The sequence below is a fragment of the Aphis gossypii genome, chromosome 1, assembly GCF_020184175.1.
Source record: "Aphis gossypii isolate Hap1 chromosome 1, ASM2018417v2, whole genome shotgun sequence".
Classification (NCBI taxonomy): domain Eukaryota; kingdom Metazoa; phylum Arthropoda; class Insecta; order Hemiptera; family Aphididae; genus Aphis; species Aphis gossypii.
This window is the reverse complement of record NC_065530.1, coordinates 73,787,928-73,809,209: the sequence shown is the minus strand read 5'-3', so window position 1 is coordinate 73,809,209 and position 21,282 is coordinate 73,787,928. Positions and strand designations below refer to the sequence as shown.

Below are 21,282 nucleotides of genomic sequence, written 5' to 3'. Positions count from 1 at the left end.
TGAATTTATATTTGTTATAATATTATAAATAACATATAATATATAAATGAAATTACCAAAATATTGGATATTCCTGCTTTGACTAAATTCTCAGCTTGTGTATTCAATGATTGTATGTCTCCTTGATATGCATCTAATTCTTCTTCGAGTATTTTATGTCTAGCTAACAGAGCTTGTGCACTTGGTTCATCTACTCCATGATCAGTGGTACTCAGTACTGTTAAATGCTCATGTAACCAAGATTCTGTCTCATTTGCATCAGCATAGAACTATAAATATAAATATATATTTATAATATGTTATTATAAATATTAAATTTAAAAATAATTTAGCTTTTAATTTATCGAATTACTTGATAGGCTTCAGCTGCATCTTGTAATTGTTTAGTTCTCAGTTGGGATAAACTATTTAATGAATTCCAATTGCTCTGTAAAGAATCGACCCTTGATTGAACTTCTGAAGGTTCACTGGAATTTATACTCAAACCAGATTTACATATTTGATCAGTTTTTTGACGATGCACTTTCATCTCATCCAGTAAAACCTAGTAATTAACTATTTTATTAGAACATGAACACTAAGAACGTTATAAATAATTATTAACAACCTTATGTTTTTGTTGTAAGCTCAATACACCTCTCAAATCCTTTGCTGAAATGTCAGCCTTACAAATACGCTGCTTTTCGACAAGCCATGCTTCTTCATCTTCATGGTCTTCAATGAACTGATAGAAATTTCTTGCTTCTTCTAGCCTGGCTCTTCTTTCTTTACTTAATTCAGACAGCCTATAAAAATTCAAAAATTAGTATGCTTTAACTTTTATAAAACATTTAGTATTTACTTGTCATATGCAGTGTTGAGTTGATTCAGACTTTCTTTTAATAATGCAGTATCTTTATGTTTAGAAGGTACATATTGTTGACCTTGTCTATTTAATCTTCGAACCGTTTCACCAATGGCAGTAGTTTGCATTTCAGTCAAGTTTTGTTTTTGCAATAAGTCTTCTACAACAAGTAGATGAGGCCCGACATCTTCAGATTTATAAGTCACTTCAATTTCCTACAATATTAGATAGTATAATTATTATAGATCAGCCTATATAAAATATTTATTTTATTAAAATATTGTTTAGTATTCTAGATTACCTGTATGGTAGACATAACTGTTTCTATCTCTCTAAGCATAGAAAACATGGTACTTATATTGTTTAAATTTATTTTGCGACTTTCTAAAAGTTTTAAAAGATCCTTCCATCTCTGTAATACTTCTTCCTCCCTATTTTTCACTCTCTGAGCTCCATGGTAGTTTTCTTTAATCAACTCGTCACTCATGGCATTTAAATCGTGAAACCGTTCTTTTCTGGCCATGATGTCAGCACTAATAGCTTCATGTTTCTTAACAGTTGCGTCAACTTGAGTTAAACTATTGCCAAACCTAGGATCGTTCAGTACTTGGATCATTTCTTTTAGGTAACCGTCTCGAAGTACACTCTAAATTTAGAATAAAAATGTATAAAGTAAGTGTCTAAGTAATTAAACTAGTATTCGTGTTCTGTATACTTTTTTTTCAAATTTGTAATTGAGTTGCTCCAAACGTTCTTGTCTTAATAGTTCTTCTCGTAGAGCAACTTCGCGTTTATGTTCAGCCCTATCTAAGGCTTCCCAGTTACGTTCAACATCATGTATCAATTGTCCGTCTTGGGGTATGAACACACCTTGGTTAAGTGATTTGAGTAAGGTATTAATATGGAAGTAAAGAGCTTCAATTTCACTCCGTTCTATATACCTATACACAGGAAATGAATATGTAATATTAAAATGTAATATAAAACAAACTGGTCATACTTGGGAGGTTTTTCAACAGTCCGATATTTTTTAAATGCTAATAGTTCACGCTGAATGCCTTCTAAAGAATTAGGGAAATTATGATTTTCAAGTTCTTTAATTTTCATTTGTATCCATTCTAACAAGTCGGAAGTTAGTTGTTCATAAATTATTTTTTTCTTATCTATATCCATCAGTTGACCAAGTATCTAAAAAATGCATAAATAGATATAAAAAACTCGTAAAATTAATAACATTCGTTATAATTATTATAAAAGTAATATTAAATGTTGATGATTACATTAGCTATTCTTCGACCACTTTTCATTTCATTTTTCATTCTCGCAAATGTATGATAGTATGAAGCGACATACGTTATTACGGATTTTTCATCGGGTCTGTTTATGTCTACGTCTATTTTTTTTAAACAAAACATGACATTATTATTTATACAAATTACAATAATCATTGGTATATTTCACCTTCAGCGTCAAGTAATCTTGGAATTCCTAATTCATTATTGGCTACATCGAACGCTATGTTTAGATTGTCGATGTTGGTGTTCTTCTCAAGCGAAGGGAAATCTAGTAGATCAGGCCGATGCGAGTGGATTAATGCATTGAACCCTAAGCCATTTCTCCAAGAACCTTAAGATATTAACGCACCATACATTATAACATAATATACGTACCTAACTTATTTCTTTACAGCTTTTTCTATTGTATTTTTTAGATTCTGAACGAAGTGATGAATGTATTGATTTTACAATGGTGTGTGTTTTTTTTTTTTTTTTTTTTTTTTTTTTTTGTTTTTGTGTCTGTGTACAGCATAACTAGTCGAAATAATGCTCCAATTTCAAATAATGGGGGTGGTTTCCGATGTAAAAGTGAATATCCTTGGTGCATTATAGAGGTAAAAAGTTAACATTTTCCAACAGTTTTCAAAAAAATCGAGAAAAACAAAAAAAAAATGACGGAAAAACGGCAATTTTTACGCAAAACCAGTTTTCGACCAAATCGATTTTTTTTTATGGTTGTAATTCAAAAACTAATCACTGAAAATACTTGAAATTTTCACCAAATGTTAATGTCAGTAGTATCCGTATATAGTTAAATTTTCAAAAAATTTTGAATTTTTTTGAGTTATTTATAGACCACTGAAATTTTCGATTTTTCTGAAAAAATATTTTTGAAGTGTCGATAAAAAATTTTTGGATGACCAAAAAGTTTTGAAAATTTAATACAAGGTTCCTTATGAGTTGTTTTTAATGTAGCTAAAAAAAATTAAAAATCGTTAGTCACAATTTTTTTTTATAAGCGTTTTTAGTTCAAATTTTTACGAAATCTGTCGAAAACGCGAAAATTTGCAAGTAATTTTGAAGTTGAAAAATCATAAAATTTTTTTCTTTTATAACTAAGTTTTGAAAATTTGGTACAAGGTTCTCCATACATTTTTCTTCAAATATCTCTAAAAAAAACTCTACCGGATTCAGACAAAAAATTTTTATGAGTGTTTGAAATTTAAATTTTTACAAAAACCGCGTTAAATAACAGTTTAGCCTCAAACGATTTTTGATATTTGTTATTATTCAAAAAGTATAAGTCGTAGATACTTGAAAATTTTACCAGTTATTAAGATTCGCGTTTTCTTTACGTGATTTAAATTTCAAAATATTTTGACTTTTTTTGAGCTATTTATAGACAACTGAAATTTTCAATTTTTCTGAAAAAATATTTTTGAAGTGTCGATAAAATTTTTTTGGCCCTATCAAAATACTTGAAAATTTAATACAAAGTTACTCATATGTTATTCTTATAGTGATTAAAAAATTATAAGAATACATAGGCACAATTTTTTTTTATTAGCATTTGAAGTTCAAATTTTGACGAAAATTCGTCAAAATTATGAATATTTGCGAAATATTTGAAGTTGAAAAATCATAAAATTTTTTGTGTTTATAACTAAGGATTAAAAATACAACACTAAGTTTTCCATAAGTTTACCTTCAAGTATCTATAGAGAAAACTCGAAGCATCATTATAGGAAAAATTTTAAGTGCGTTTGAATTTTAAATTTTAACGAAATAGCGTAACGATAACGATTTATCCTCAAACGATTTTAAATATTTGTTATTATTCAAAAAGTATAAGTCGTAGATACTTGAAAATTTTACCAGTTATTAAGATTCGAGTTTTCTTTACGTGATTTAATTTTCAAAATATTTTTTAATATAAGCTGGTTTTTTTAAACCACCTTTTTTACCAACCACTAGAAATTATATCCTAGGCTGACAAATCATCTTCGTTCAGAATCGTTTTTCGTATACAATGATAACTATCATTGGATTCAAATTTAACACTCCTATAATATATAATAATGATCCATACGGCACCTAATGTACAGCAGAGCGGTACTCACTTGCCCACTTTTTTTTAAGGAATTATTTTAAATTTAAATTATTTATTTACTTGTAAAGTCTTGTATGTTGACGCCTTTGTAGCCATTTGTTTTACGTTGACACCATAAAAGCAAAGCATCTTTGGCCGATTTTTTTTCGCTGCTTTCATTTTCTTCATCCTATTTTCAATTTTAATATAATTTAATTAATTATTATAATATAATATACATTTAATAAGCAATATAGGTTTATTATGATCAAGTATTGATCATGATAATTACTTACCACATCGATTTCAATTTCTTGAATTTGAAATCTTAAGATAATTGTCCATATCAAACCCAAAATCAGTCGAGGATTTCCATCTACAATATCTTCAGCCCCGATGCTTTCTAATCTCACCTATTTGGGTATAATGATTATTTATGGGTAATTTTCGTTTATAATTTTTCGACAAAATTATACTTTTAGACGTACTAACAATAATATAAGATATAACCGATATATGTACTAAAACGTTTTTTAACAATACCTTTGTGTGGAGAAATGCTAAGCTTTTGTTGACGTTTTCCACCTTGTGCACTCTCATACGCCCGTTATTTGGTTTACCCAGTTTTTCACCGGAAATTATTTCTAATAGTTTGAGAAGCTTTTTTCCGTCCGCCAAGTCCACGAACAAGTCGTCTACTTCCATTCTTACCTATATAATATGGTTCACAAATAAAATACATTAAATATGTATATTGGGCAAACAGTACACAGATTTTGTTAGTAAATCCGTATAACGCTCTCACTTTTTGTAAAAATGAATTCATCCATTTGGTAAAAGTCTTCTTTTGTATGTGTAACCTCTCCTCTTGGAGGGCTTTAATACGCCCCTGTTCAAACTTAAGTACATCTTCCCTCTGCGTCATCTCGTAGTGTGTGATACTAGAATTGGCATTTTATAATACTGAAACAAAACAGAGGCATTTCGAATAAAATACATGTAACTGTAGGTATACGATATTATGTAAAAAAATATAGGTAGTAAATACTCAAAGTTAACTAACTCTCGAGGGACAAATATTTTGACCCATATTGATAAAATGATAATTACCTACATATATATATATAGGTATACGAGTATTTAATATTTTATACAATCATACGGATTATTAGGTAATCTTGAATTCAGAAATATATAATATATAAACGCTTATATACTATAGTATAGTAGGTATAGTATTACTATAGTATATATATCATATATTCATATCTATTACGATTAATATTTTATAGTTTATACAATTGATATTTTATGTGTACATGTGTAAAATTAGTCGAACTAACTTATTAAAATCAAAACACTTGACACTAAGCACGAGAGATTGTGTCGTGATATTAATAATACTATACAATAATATATTATTATAATATGTATTGTAAATAATACTAAATACTTCCACACAGATAAATGCAATTGTATTGCTCAATTGTTATTATAATACAGTATAGGCGCTCCGTGTGTCATGCCTCTGAAGGTATGCAATACTATATATTAAACCTAAAATAAACTTATTTGGCTAATCGGTAAAATATATAATAATAATTTAAAATAAGTAATAAGGTTTTTTTAAACAATTAATAAAATATTATATTATGATCTAACATTAAAAGTTTGTAACATTATACAGCGAGTATTTTTTAACACACACACACACACACACACACAAACATTAACACATGAAATTCGTTACTTTTATTTAAATGTTTTATGCACCACGGCAACTGTCTAGCCCCCTTCTAAAAAGTTATATGGTTTCTTTTAATTTTGAAGCCAAACTAGTTTACTAGGGTCCTAAATAAATTCAATCCAATTGTAAGGTATGTTCATCGATGTGCGGCTTATTTCTTGGACAATTTGGACAAGTATAATTTTATTTCAAAGCTTTTAGTATACTTATTATTGTAATACATTTCTCGAATTATTATTAACCATATTTTTTTTTTGACAGTCCATGTAATATCTTTCGAATTATTTTACAATAAAATGATTTTTTTTCCCCAGTATAATTTATTGGATGCTGATTGCTTTGTCAGATAAATAATATTATACATTATATTGATTCGCAGTAGGAATAGCTTTAAAATTAAAATAAAGAGAAAAAAGGCTCAATTCAATTTGCATATAGACATTCCTGTTGTATTATTTGACATTAAATTTATTTTTATTGCAATATAATATTGAACAAAATTAAATTAAACTATGATATATATAATCTTATTAAATAGATAGATTAATTAAAAAAAAAAAAAGAACAAAAAAGCATAAAATATTCATTATATATTAGATAACTGTAAAATTGTTAGACATTTTATATTTTATTTTGTCCATTGCTTAAAAAGGTGTTTGAGATACATCAGATTATGAAAATTAAAATAATATAATATATTTTAATAATTGATAAGTTATCTATCTGCAATATTTGGGTTTGATTTTTGATTAATAAAAGAAATGTATAGATATATGACTTTTGTTGCCTCGTTAAACACGTATTATTATTTATTTATACTAATTAGTAATCATCATGTTTGAGTATATTTCAAAATGTAATTGCAATTACATACATGGTACCTACCTTCATGGTAGGTGTGAGTTTATTTTCACGTACCAATAATACAACATAACTATAGTCTCGAACGACAATGTAAAAAACACAACGGAATTACGGAACGTATATTGACGTGTAATAGTCGTAGATTTATTTTTAACTTCAATAATCCGGAATTGTACCTATATTATACTGAAATAATGTGTACCTACTTTCAACATGATGGTTATCAATACGATTACTGATCTATAGTGGTAGGTTCAGTATTTACTGTGTTTCATTCATTTACACAATAAATGATAAAATTATTGATTTCAAGGTAAAAGGCTTGGTATTCATGTTCTATCCTTGAGCTTATACTTTATAAGACATAATATATACTCGTCGTCATTAAATGATATGTGTTTAAATTTTCGTGAGAAGTGAAAAACGAATTATTATTGAATTACTGTATCAATAATATATTAGTATATTAATTATAAATCGAAGTGTATAATAATAAATTAGTTAGAATACAACCAGATTCTAGATATAAATTAAAACCTATAGCTAATGTTACGATACATACATTACTCCATTATCGTGTATAATGTACTAGTATCTATAATAATTAATAATATACCTACCTATAACCTATTTCCAAATGTTCAATAATATATTACGTTATTACTACAGGAAACACATTTTTGTACATTATATCAAATAATATATAACACGAATGTGTTTGTATTCTCCAGCGCAATATAATGTGTAATATAGGTACTTAATGTTATAGTACCAACCGCATAAACAAATATTATAGGTACATATGCCATGTAAATATATAATATACATTATACAATATACTTATATATATATATATATATATGTGTGTGTGTGTGTGTGTATTGTAATTGATGCTAAGTTACACTCATCTTATGCTTGAAGAAAAATCCCACGGTGACAGGAATTTTAAATTATACGTATATAGATTTATGTAATACTAATATTTTTATTTTGTATAATATATATATATATATTATATAAGTTGGTACAGTAATATGAAATATGTGTAGTTAATATTATACCTAACTACCTATGTTTGTTTTTCATGATGTCGCGACGAAACAGTTGATGGTAAATGATGAATGAGTTTTATTTGTTGACATTGACAAATGTTGATGTATTATTTATTGTTAATACATTTATAATCTAAAACTATAAAATATTTTAAATGTTTTATCAGTTTTTATTTTTACAAAAAAAAAAAAAAAATCGCTTGTATTTCATATTTCCAATTTATATACAGATATCTATGTATTTGCATCAATATTAATTTTTGATTCAAAGATTACTATTAATTTTAATTTTTAATATGCATTATTTAATTGGAGATTATAATTTATAAATCAAGGTATAATACCATATATATATAAAATAAAATACGCATAATTCTTGTAGAATATTTATAAACGTCTTTTTTTTTTAAGAATATTAAATGCATTTCTTGGTTTAATAATATTATTTCATACACAAATTAAAAATAAGTAATAATAAAGTTAAAGATAATATTTTTGCTATCTTAAACGGTACTTGTACTTATACTATGTTTAAAAAATACGTGTGTCTTGTTGACAATATACATATTTTATAATTATAAAATATAGATGCTGATGATAATATAACTTTATACATATTAATTTAACAATTCTATTAATTATTTCATTATCACTACATTATTGAAATTCCGTTGTTTTATGCTACAACATAAATTAACAATTTTAAAAATGTAACTATATGTATTATAATTTTCAGTAAAACTATTTAAACTGACTATATAGACAAATTGGTACAAAAAATAAACTATGTATTTTGATATTATAATTTTTTTCTGAAAAATGAGAGAATTTTAAATAAATTTACACGTTTTATGACATTTAAATGACTAAATAATCATTTTTATGCTTGATAAATTATTTGTATTTAACTAGAAAATCTTAACATTTAATTTTACCATGTCAAACTCATACATAATTCGACTATTATACGAGTCAGAAGGAAAAAAATGTGGTTTAACGCTTACTTCTTATTTTTGCTTGTAACACGATTTTTGATTATATTACAATTTTAAATGTAATATATATAATGTTTTTTTTTACGAATGATGTTAAGTCTTGTAAAGTATTATCTTAAGATTTTTATGTACGTATTTGGATGAATTGTGGGCGCAACTAATTTACAATAGATAAAAAAAAATAGTGATGTACGACTAGTCACGATGAATGGAATATAATATAATATAGACATATCATAGCTAGGTATAAGTCTACAATTAACTGCGAGTGTTGGTGCCAAGTGGTAAGCATAAAAAGTCGATTAAAATAATTTCAAAATAATGGTTTTTATAGTTGAATAGTATTTTTATTTTTTATTTTACTGGAAATGGGTTTTATTTTTAAATTATAAATTTAAAAACAAATAATATTTTTGTCCAATGTTAAGTATATTATATTTCAGTCGGATGACCGGACAAAAAATAAATATTAATATTTTATACATATTAAACTCTTACAGTATACAAACATATTTTGACTGTAATCTATGCTGCAGGCGCTAAAACATTTTATATTTTAGTTATTGTGTTAATAAGTTTATAATCGTTGTTATTATACACAGTGTTAAGTTTACTGAAAATGATCAAAATCAATAAATTCAAAAACAATATTATAATTACAAGTAATTATACTGTCATAATCAATTTATTATATAAATATTATCAATACTTAAAAGTGAGAAAGAAAATTTGGGATTAGGTAATTATTAAACTAACAATTTTAAATTATGATATGATAATATAATTATAATTATTATATGATATATATTTTATGCCACATCCAGTTAATTAAGTAATATGAATAAATGAAAAAAATAACACTATTTTTAATCTGAAAACTTTCTTTTGTCCTAATATTGTATCAACAAATTATTGTAAAATTAAAACGAAAAAATTACCATGAATAAGAAAACAAAATCGATAGCCATTATGCAGATATAACAAATAGTTATGTAGTAATATTATGTGATCTAATGAAAATAAAACAACTTAGCAGTTATAATATATATATATATATACTAAGTTGTAAGTCTTATAACTTATAGATACATTTTACAGAGTAATTCATCCAACATGATGCTCAATCCAACAAGGGGAGCTTTGTAGGTATTCTTTAATAATATGCATTAATTCAAATACTGATTTTCTTTTTAGCATACTTAACGATCATATTTTCAAATATTTTTTATTATTTAAAGAGTGTCTTGTGGCGATACAAAACTTATTTTTTTCAAATGAAAGCTTGTAACCATTTTTTGTTTTTTATTGAAATTGCTGGAAACGTTTCATATACGTAAAAAATAAATAAAGTGATTTTAGAGTAAAGAAAACTGCTAATATTAAAAAAAAAAAATTAAATTAATTAAGGAAAAAATACTTTTTCGTGAATTATTTTACAAAGGTTTTTTCTTATTATTATACATGTAATGTATATCAGGCAGTATACAATTTAATTTCTTTTCATGATTTGTTTAAACTTTGATTATTTTTTAATATTAAAAAAACATTTTACAAGATGGTCTTGAAAATATTATTTATATTTTTAAAATTACTACTAGGTCCTTAATTGTCGATTTGAGCGAGTAAAATAAAATTTAAAAACACTTAGTATTTAATGCATTATTTTTATTTTTTAATCCACCTGCTGTGCATAAATCTAAATATAATATGTGTATCGTCTATTCTCTGTGTTCTGTTAACACATCTCTGATGTCGTCTGATGTCGTGTATAAAAAATCGTGTAATATACAATTCTCTTAACGCATAAAATAGTTATACGAAAAACATAATACTTAATTATTGATATCATCATTATCGTTAGAATAAATTCAGAAGATAGTTTTCGAATAACGCCTTGTCTAATGCAGTGATATTATACTATAAAATGAATAAGTATTAATAATAATTATTATTATCGAGCTAGGTAGGTATCCAAATATATTATTTATGACAATATAACATTTATTATATTATATCATTGTTGTAGAAGTAAAAACATTACATAATTTATCATTATTATATTATACAACCAAAGAAATGTGAGAAATTCAAAGCGCACAATGCGTGTAGGTAAAAATCCGGCGTTCGGCGTTTGACATATTATTAAGCATACACAGTACACACACTGCACACGCATGTAATGTGGAAGAAAACAGAAGGCCTGACAATGCCATCCTTGTTAGTAAATTTTGTCTTGTAAGTCATTTGCGCGCGTGTGAAACCGCGGTCCCGTCATTGTACACGCTATTGATTGGCACACATACTGCTAAGTCTACTTTTAAGTTATATATGTATTATACAATATACTTCGCCGCAGCCGAGTGCATTATTAAACGTACGCACGTATACTGTATGATATATATATATATATGGAATAATATGTCAGTGACCCGGCACGATATTTATATACGGATAAGCAATAAATGGGGACACCGCGATGACGATAGATGATGGTCTATCGAAAATTTCAATGTCAATGACGTACATGACTAGTGAATACGTTCTTATTATTAAAACTATTTTTGCCGTTTACTTGTGTATTTACCGGATACTCCATTTTATGAACGATACAGTAATAATATTATTACGTAAAAAAAAATTAATAAAAATATACATAAACATGTATACATACATAAATGGCTAACCATCATTTCATTTTTGTAGTCTAAAACAGAATTTTCTTCTACCAAAATATGTATATTATTATTGTTATTATGCAGACGAATGGAATATTGAATGAATATAATATATTATTATAGTTTACCATGATGAAAATTTGATTTTTTTTTTAAATATAGTACCTATCTATATTAGGTACTCTAATCTATGAAAAAAAAACATACAAACTGACCGATAAAATGAATACTCACAGCATTATAACAGTAGAAGAGTAAATGGACCAATCATATTATAGAAATTAGGAAAATTATCATATTGCAATGTTCTTATAAAAAAAGGATTATAACGAGTGATGCTCTGAAAGAGTAAAAAAAAAATATCTATATTATGTATATTATATATAGACGCTGTTTTCTTGTACAACACACAGACATGCGAGTATATAATATTTATATTAACCTTTATCTATATGCTGCATAATACAAAACACAAAGTACGCATTAAGGTGATTTTTTCAGTCAACAAAACGAATCGGTTGATTGCATCAGTAATACGCTCATCTATATCAACCCGATGTGTTTTGAATAATAATAATAATAATAAAACGTTAGCAAATCTTTTGTATTATAAAAAATAGTTTTTGAAAAGGTTTATTTATTACTATATATATTATTTGTAACCGAAGCCTGTGGGCTATTTAATTTGTTATTGTTGCATTTCGGTGGAACACATTCTTATTATTTTATCGTACAGCGAATTGCATTCTTCTGTTGCATAGCGTTTTTTCGTTTTACCGTCTATTATTGATAATATTTAAGTATTTATTATACACCGTCTTTAGCGAGGACTAAAACACTATTATATTATAATAATATACTTTCATTGATACAATATAATGGGTATTACACTCAATATTATAAAGTGAAACGGTCTTTGGTTCTTATTTATAAGTAAATATTAATATAATTTATTTAATTCATATAATTTTTTTTATCTAGAGAAATACTATTTATTGATTGTTGTTGTTTTTCTTGTAGGTGTAAATTCAGTAAACCACAATTTAGACCAATTTAACATTGTTTTTTTCTTCGAAATAATAGTTACAAAATAGTTTATAGGTAGTATAGTAATTCATTAATAACATATGCTAATGTCTACATGGTAAATTACAGCGATGAAAATAAGATTACTTAAATACGGTAATGATATTTATTATTTTCATGTGAAATGTATTCTTATATAAGTTTAAAAATATTGTGTTACGATGTTTTTATTATTTCTGTATTAATAATATTGCCTTTTATACAGGGCACGCGAGTTCCGTTTAAAATATACGTATACCTATATAATAACATTAAAAATCGTACGATTATATGTGTATAAATCATTAGTCATTACAATATCACACTGACTTTTTAAGTAATGGTTTTATACCTATATTAATCGTTAACTAATATTCAATAATTTAAGAACATATACATACATAAACACTGAGATAACAACAGAGGATTTTCAATGATTAATAACTAATAAGTAATAATTAATAACTATAATATAGTAATAATAAACACGCATCGGTAAATTTTCTCTGTTCTCATAGTAGATAATATATTGACCTCAATATGTTATCAGAAATTGAACATATATATTATTTATATACACGTAATCACATCGATAATTAACCTTTAAACGCAACTAAACTGCGTTATTAATTTCATTGATGTTAAGACATAGCCACATAGGTACAACTACATTAAGTTTTTAAGTCGTGAATGGAGCTGCAGGTTATCGATGTCGGAAAATCGTATTGACAAAAGATAGATAAATAACATATTATTATGACATTTGCAAAATACTTCTTATTAAATTGTTGTAGGTGATTTTTATTGGAAAAAAGACAAGTGGCTTAGATTTAACTTTAAACTTTGTATTTAAACATTAGTTTGTGTATATCTGAAGTCATGCGATAACAATTTAACTCAAGTTAGGCCATTTTCCACTGATAATAAAAACAAAATAATTCTGCACAGGCGCATAGTAAATAAGTAATGTTACATACAGGAGAATCATGATTCATGAGATATCAAAAATATTCCGAACCAAATACCCGAGTTCCTATAATTTAATCGATAGATACGAGAATCCAACAACACTATCAACGGATAACAATTTCGTACAAATGCGTTAAAAATAACGACTACCAACATTTAGTAATCAAATAATATTGTGTACAGAGCTGTAAAGTAAGTTTTACGTTAATACGAGACAAATATATTATAATATTGTAAGCCTATGAATCAAACAAGCCTCGAATAAAGATGGATATCATCATTAAACATTATTACTAGGTACGCCAATTATAATACAATGTATAAAATATATGTTTATAATATGTGTGTATATTCTTTAGTGACTTAGGTATAGTAATAATCTAAAACGGGTAAAACATAACGACATTTTTTGTGGGTGTGATTTTTGTATAATATAACCTACTACTATACAGCGTAACGTTAAACCAGGGTATATAATAGTATCAGACCGCACCTCAATTCGTCGTCGTATCTGAACATAGTGTGCTTGTAGTGCGTTTTTCACACGCAAGTACCTAGGTAATTCATTAATTTTCTTTCTTCGTATCGGATACGATAAGTGGTGTGTGAGTAGATGAAGTGTGTATACAGTGTACACATGTACGTCACGAAAAAAGGAGTGTCACTAGGTATATATGTATATAAATGTTATATATCATACTCGGATACACAGTACACATGAACTTGAAATTATTAATTTATAATTCTGAAGTAGATGTATTAAATTGGTAGGGAGAAACTAAAAAGAAAAAAAACGACAATCATGTACTATATTGCAAAGTAATGCATAAGTGATGATAGATCATAGAGAAAAACTCCAAGACGACTTTTTTTTGTTCATCTCTCACGTCATCTTTTCCACTCGGAGTTAAGGTAGGTTTATAAGTCTACTATAGCTTTGCGAGTATTATACGTATATGTATAAGTGAATAACTATAATATTATATAGCAGTGGTTCTCAACCACCGGGTCCGCGATAAAAAAAAGGTACCGGTCCGTGAAATATTGGAAAAATTAGGTATATTTCCAGTGTAGTGGTCAAAGGAAAAAAACCCAAAGTGGTCCGTAGTACTACTTAAATTTAGATTCTAGATTCTAGGTGGTCCGCGAAAACATAAAGGTTGAGAACCACTGTTATATACTAATAGTATACATACGGGTTATTATAAACAGATTCATATTTTAATGGCATATGGCATGTATTTTACTAGGGGTTTTTTTTAGGAAAGACCTTAACATATTTTTCGAGGCTTTGCCCCATACTTTATATTGTCACATGTGGATAATTCGCAATAATATTTAATATTTTTATGTCATGTGACTATTTTACCAAGGTTTTATTTGAATTTTCCAAACATATATAATATAATATACAATTATACAAACAATATAAATCACTATACAATTATAAATACTAAATACGCTCAGTAGATTCGTATAAAATTGTTGCTATATTTTTACATAAAACTCGAATAACATTGATAGACTGATGAGTGATAGGTTTGCTTACCTTTATAAACCACCTGCAGAGAAACTTGTAATGGCTGTAACACTCAGAACACAAGTGGCGCTTTTGTGTGGTGATATGGAAACTAGTTCAACACTCGTTTAGCGAAATTTCAAACTGAAGATTATTATATACACACTCACAGACGGTAATGTGAAAATGGTTGGTTAAGGCAGGTTTCTACTATATACACGTTCAAGGGTAAGTGCTGTGATTGGTTGGTATCTGTGGTAAGCTTTTAGTTATACCAGGGTTCAGAGTGGTTATAAAATTTCATCACGCATTGAATTAATTAAATTACCATAATTTGTTGAACTTGGCTCAACATTTGTCATGTAAACGCGCATAAATAATATAGCTAAAGCTACATAATTTAACCATTGTGAAACGTTTGGGAAATCGTTCGACAAAAGCACGTATACACGCGAGCGTGTGTAGTGGAAACCCGACCCACCTTTATAGATCGGAATTTATATTTATAATCGGAATTTTGTCGTATCATATACAAATTACATATTATATCACTTGAATACAGTTCGATTGAGAATTGTTTTAAATCGGATATGGCGGATTATACGATTGCGAATAATACGAACAACGACGATTGCTGTCGTAAAAGTTGGTTCATATAAGTTTTGAATCATAACTCTCCGCGTATAGTTGATTCGTATTCAACTTGAAAGTAACGTTTTACCAACGTTACCTCACAAAACACGACTTATGACACAGTGAGGGTACCTTCTTTAAAGGCCGGTTTTTACTACATACGTGTACGTGTACGTGCATGAAAATACTTTTCTGTGATTGGTCGGAACGTATAAACTTTCTGGTATACCAAAAGCTTACCATGTATACCAACCAATCACAGAAAATAATTTTTTATTCACGTACACGTACGTAGTGGAAACCCGTCTTAAGCCAAGTTTCCTCTGGTCAGTTTCGAGTTATGTTCTGTATACCTGATACGTAGATAACATAATGTTCGTGATACGTAGTCTATAAGTTAAACCATAATACTCATATTTGTATTTATTTTATATGTTTATATAATACTAGATGTGCCTCGCTCTGCTGTGAAATTCGGTCTAAGTGAAATTCGGTCTAAGTGATATTCGGTCTAAGTGAGTATCCTAGATCGAAGACGGGACTGTAAAGAAAATATTGTAAAAAGTCTAGTAGTCACTATTTTAGTTAACCTAACCTCCGGTGGTTTGGAATAGGAGCCGAGGGAGTCCTAACCTAACCTTAGATGGGTTCGAGTGAAAATCGTTTTACGGGGAATTCAGTCGGAAATGGTAATCAGGTGTCTAGAAAAGAAATAATTTACTAAAAAAGTACTTAAGTCGATCGTTGTGTTTATAAGTTATTACCTTTTTTTTTTTTTTTCTGTTTGAACCGACGACCGGGAGGGAACCGCTTTCGCATTACTTCCTCCCGGACCTTATAAGTTATTACCTATAGTTAATATACCTAACTGATAGTATTATCATTGTTATCGCTCTCGGTGTAAAAGTTTATCTCGACATAATAGCCCGGCTGTTTTTGAAATGTGTAATTATGTAATAATATATAATATATTAAATATACATAATATAAAAATACAAAAAATGGTAATTGTGATTGTCTATTTCTCCTCAACCAGTGTAATACGGTGTTCGGACGCTTGCCCGGTTCTTTTGTGTTTGTAAAACAAAAAACAAATGAATACGAAAAATTGCAACTGAGTGTCTAGCTATCCGTCCTCAATCAGTGTAAATCGATACTATTACTCCTCAACCAGTGTAATACGGTGTTCGGACGCTTGCCCGGTTTTTTTTTTTTTTTTTTTAAAAAAACAAAAAACAAATGAATCGAAAAATTACAAATGAGTGTCTAGCTATACGTCCTCAACCAGTGTAAATCTATTCCTGTGAAAATGTGATGTTAGTTCTTAAACACATACATACTATATTATAATTTAATCGACCACATCATATATTGTACACATGTATTTGAAAATTAAATTAAAGGAATATAAAGTATTTTAAAGGACACTATAGTGTAATATTAACAAACAATAAATATATATTATTGTATACGTAAAATTAAACTTGGCAATAATACGTTTAGGTATTGGAGTTTATTCTTTTTAATTGTTTGTAATGGTAAATAATTAAGAATATTGTATATTTTTATGATATATTTGATATAAATTTTGAACATGAGACATAAAAAAAAAACATACAGTACAATGTGTATTATAATTATTATTATAATGTAAGTAATTAATGAAAATATTACATGCATAAAACGCTGTACATGGTGTGTGTTATAACAATTGTTATGGTCAACAGTGTCTGGTTTGGTTACAAATCAGTAACTACAATGCTGATGTTGTATTATAACAATTAAAATTTTTGTTCAATGAAACAATGTCAATCATTACTTGTTATGTCTCTTAAGGACATTGACAAACAATATAAATACAAATTAAATGTGTAAATACGACAAATATTCACTTTGAAAAAGTGCGAGATACGAACGTAATGAGAATGTTGTTGACCACATCGACCGACGATCCCGGAAAAGAACTTGAAGTAAAAAACACATCAGTGGCGCAACCAGGATTTATTCAAGGGGGGGGGGAGTTCCTGGAAAATTTTTTATTTATTATATATTGGTTTTCTGTTCTCTTCCTGAGTATATACTTTATACATTATTAATACATTTCATTGCTTTATATTATATACAATTATATTATTATACCTATTCTAATAATAATTATAATCAATACATTTTGATGAAAACTTTTGGGTAACTTTAAAAATATAAAATAAAAATAAATACTATGGCATGATTCAAGGGGGGGTCCAGACCCGGGGTCCACCCCCCTGGTTGCGTCCTGGAACACATTAAGTTGTAAGTATAAAAAAAGCGGCATCCTCGAAACCACATACGTACTTTGTGGTAATACGGCCCGGTAGTAATTCGCGTTGTATTCTGAATTGGACGACTATAAATTATAATGCATATCCCTGTAATACTCGGGGCGGATGCGCTAATTAATTAGCTTATATGAATGATACAAATTGTACTTACCGGTCTATAAAACGTCCAACGAAGTTAAAAAAAAATATATATATATAATATGTACTAAAAAAAGTACAGAAAAAAGTGCAAATTTTTGTTTACGTAAAGACAATCGTGTTGCACGAACGTCAAAGAAAAATTGCCTGATGCAGGCGCACCGGACCCAGGTCCTCAACGCTTTTCGCTCTCTACTCCGCCACAACATGGCACCAGTATTAACAAATATTAAATACCGCACATAATATAATTTAATTAATATTACAAAGGATATTATTAAATATTAATTGTCAATCTTCACTAATGGGTAGACCGATGGATCAGACTTGCGGTTATTTAAAGTACTAATTCCAACCATAAATGCGTAATATGCAATGGAACAACGAACGTCTTACGGACGCCATTCAATTTGAATTGTTCATTCGAAGTGAGTACACGTATTAGTTATTTTAACCTTTTCGCGTGTATTTTTTGTTTGTTTTTAGGTTAACTGTAATATGTCATTTTACTTTTTACTTAATTAATAATTTAATATTAAATGTTATAGATTATGTTCAGTTTCAGAAACTGTACGGTGATGGTCAACACCGACCAAAAATGCCAAAAAAGTATGAATATCAAAAATAATGAATATTTACAATGTTACCTATACACTTTTATTTTTCTGGATTCTATAACTGTAGCACAAAGGGCCATCTGGCCCGTGATTGTACGTATATTTTGTAATTATATATATTATTATTATTATTGCGCGTAAGCAATAAATCTTCCTAAATTATTAATAATAAGATATGTATTTTTAATACTTGTTATCCAGGCAGAAGTAAGAAGAATCGGCGGCGGCCGATACCGGGCCGTAGGGCACCACCGCGATCACGATCGCCCTACCGGTGGTCCGGGGCATCGTCTCACCAGCATCCGGTCCGTACCGAGGAGTCAGAGCTCGGTTGTGGCGGACCGTGTGGTCGCTATGATGGTCATGGACGTAAGTAGTATTTATTTATTATTATTAATTTTTTTTTTTTTGTATAGGTTTTTTACTGTGAGGTTGTGGGAACGGTAGGGGAAAACACGTGTGTGTATTGTGGCAGAATTTCTAGTGGGGCACCCGTAGGTTTCTGCCATGCCCCGGGGTGGGGGATGGCGGCACTTATTCTCCGGATACCGTGACTTGCCCGAAGAAAAATACCACTCGGTGACCGCGAATCGAACCAGCAACCCGGCTGCGCCGCAACCGACGCCTTAGGCCGCACGGCCACCTCGTCCCCCAATATTATTAATTAATATTAATTGTTAAAAATATGATTTAAGTACAGGACAGAGAAGGATGACCAAGCGGTAAGCAATAAGTTTTTTTTTGTTAGCATTTTTATTATTATTTTTCTAAATTTTAAATTTGTAATGTTTATTTTTACAGAATAAATAAAATATAATCAATACATTTGTATGTGTTTTTCTTTAAGAGTTTTCATGGTGTCTATATTTATATTAATATAATATGAGTATCTAATAATTAAATAATAGTATCAGTTGTAGTAGTGGAACTTGTTATGTTAGTTTATTGCTGTGAATTTGAAATTTACTGTAGACATTGACTTATTTTGATAATTCTTATTTTTGTTGTTATGGTTTCAACAAAATATAACAACAGGTCTATAATTATTATATCCAATCATAATCAATAGTGACCTTAATATAGTTTATTTTCTTGCTGGACTGCAGTGATAGTTGTTGTTTTTTTACATCCAGATTCTGAAGTTTTCTGGTGGATTTTCCAAAAATTGTACTACATAAGCACCTTCTCTTGCGACCAATAGGAGCGAATCATCAGTGAAAAATGTTACAAAAATGGGGAAAATAAATAATAAAAACAAAAAAATTGTTACCATGATTACCGAAAATAAAATAGTAATAATAATAATAATAGTAATAGTAGTCATCGGTATTTTTTATTTTTCATTGTATTTTCCGTGCAATTTTCTTAACTTTTTCTTACATAAGAACCTTCTCCTGGAAATTACGACTCAAACAAAATAAGAATGAGCGAAATCGATCCAGCCGTTCTCAATTGATGAAATGTTATACATTTTTGTCTCTATTTTTATATATATAAAAAATAGAAGATAGATAGATTATTGTGATAAAAAAAAATTCACTCAGCAAATTTCAAATTTCCAAACTAAAATAACTATAGAAACCATAGATTATATTGATTGTACATCGAGCTGATGTTTAGATGTCTACGTCTACCATAGAGTAAATAAAGACAATGGTATCGAGTTCAAATCCCAGACATCAATGAATAGATTTTGCACTTTCTCTACTTATTCGGTTGACTTTTAAAAAATTTCCTTTCGTAAAAACTTTCTCCAGGCAATAACAAATACAACTAAAAAATAATTAGCGAAATCGGTTCAGCTGTTCTCAATTGATGAATTTTTATACATTTTTAAGCGAAATCGGTCCAGGCATTGTTGAGTTATGCGTGTACATACAAAAAAGGGGGTTCTATTTTATATAGTAGTATAGATATGAGTATCTAATAATTAAATAATAGTATCAGTTGTAGAAGTGCAACTTAAATGTATCATGTTTGTAAAGGAAAGTATAAGTTCGATCAAATTACTTACATTACAATTACAGGTATTTGTGCAGCTAATAGGTTAACCTAATAATAATAATAAACATGTATTTTAAGTACCATTATTATTATGTTGAGTGTTGGCACCGTTGGTGTTGTTATAGGTATTTTTTATTTTTTGGTTAGTAGCTTAAATAATTAAAACATTTATGTATGCTTATTCAGCTTATTGTAATCTTAAGTATATTATATTATATTAATTAATTTTAAAATATATAATGCAATAAAATATTAAAATGTAAAAAAAAGAAATTAAGCAGTATAATAGGTAATAGGTATTGGTTAATTAAATGAGCTATTGCGTATAATACATTTAATTTTTTTTTTTTTTAATTTCATTTTCACATAAAAATGATGAAAATAGAAGAATTTTTGTAAATGAATTTAATATTAATAAGAATAAATAACATAATACATTTAATAAATTCATATTTACCATATTAAGTTACTAT

At 27.9% G+C, this 21,282-nt stretch overlaps 1 protein-coding gene and 1 long non-coding RNA gene across 3 annotated transcripts in view; one reads left to right on the top strand and one right to left on the bottom strand.

Annotated features, from left to right (window-relative positions):
• LOC114129379 (spectrin beta chain, non-erythrocytic 1) overlaps positions 1–21,282 on the bottom strand; it is a 63,158-nt gene that overhangs the window by 18,126 nt on the left and 23,750 nt on the right. For both annotated transcript variants that reach the window (XM_050198484.1, XM_050198485.1), the window contains exons 2-14: positions 5,016–5,173; positions 4,754–4,921; positions 4,507–4,623; positions 4,292–4,400; positions 2,306–2,470; positions 2,125–2,237; positions 1,845–2,032; positions 1,560–1,785; positions 1,146–1,490; positions 842–1,059; positions 608–785; positions 353–544; positions 57–269 (exon numbers count right to left, since the gene is read on the bottom strand). In XM_050198484.1, coding sequence (XP_050054441.1) covers positions 57–269; positions 353–544; positions 608–785; positions 842–1,059; positions 1,146–1,490; positions 1,560–1,785; positions 1,845–2,032; positions 2,125–2,237; positions 2,306–2,470; positions 4,292–4,400; positions 4,507–4,623; positions 4,754–4,921; positions 5,016–5,135 — 2,352 coding nt within the window. In that variant the 5' untranslated portion in view covers positions 5,136–5,173. The remainder of the gene's footprint in view (positions 1–56; positions 270–352; positions 545–607; positions 786–841; positions 1,060–1,145; positions 1,491–1,559; positions 1,786–1,844; positions 2,033–2,124; positions 2,238–2,305; positions 2,471–4,291; positions 4,401–4,506; positions 4,624–4,753; positions 4,922–5,015; positions 5,174–21,282) is intronic.
• LOC126549401 (uncharacterized) lies at positions 17,325–19,628 on the top strand. Its single transcript, XR_007603519.1, has 2 exons — positions 17,325–18,898; positions 19,007–19,628. It is a non-coding gene; the product is annotated as an uncharacterized LOC126549401 (long non-coding RNA).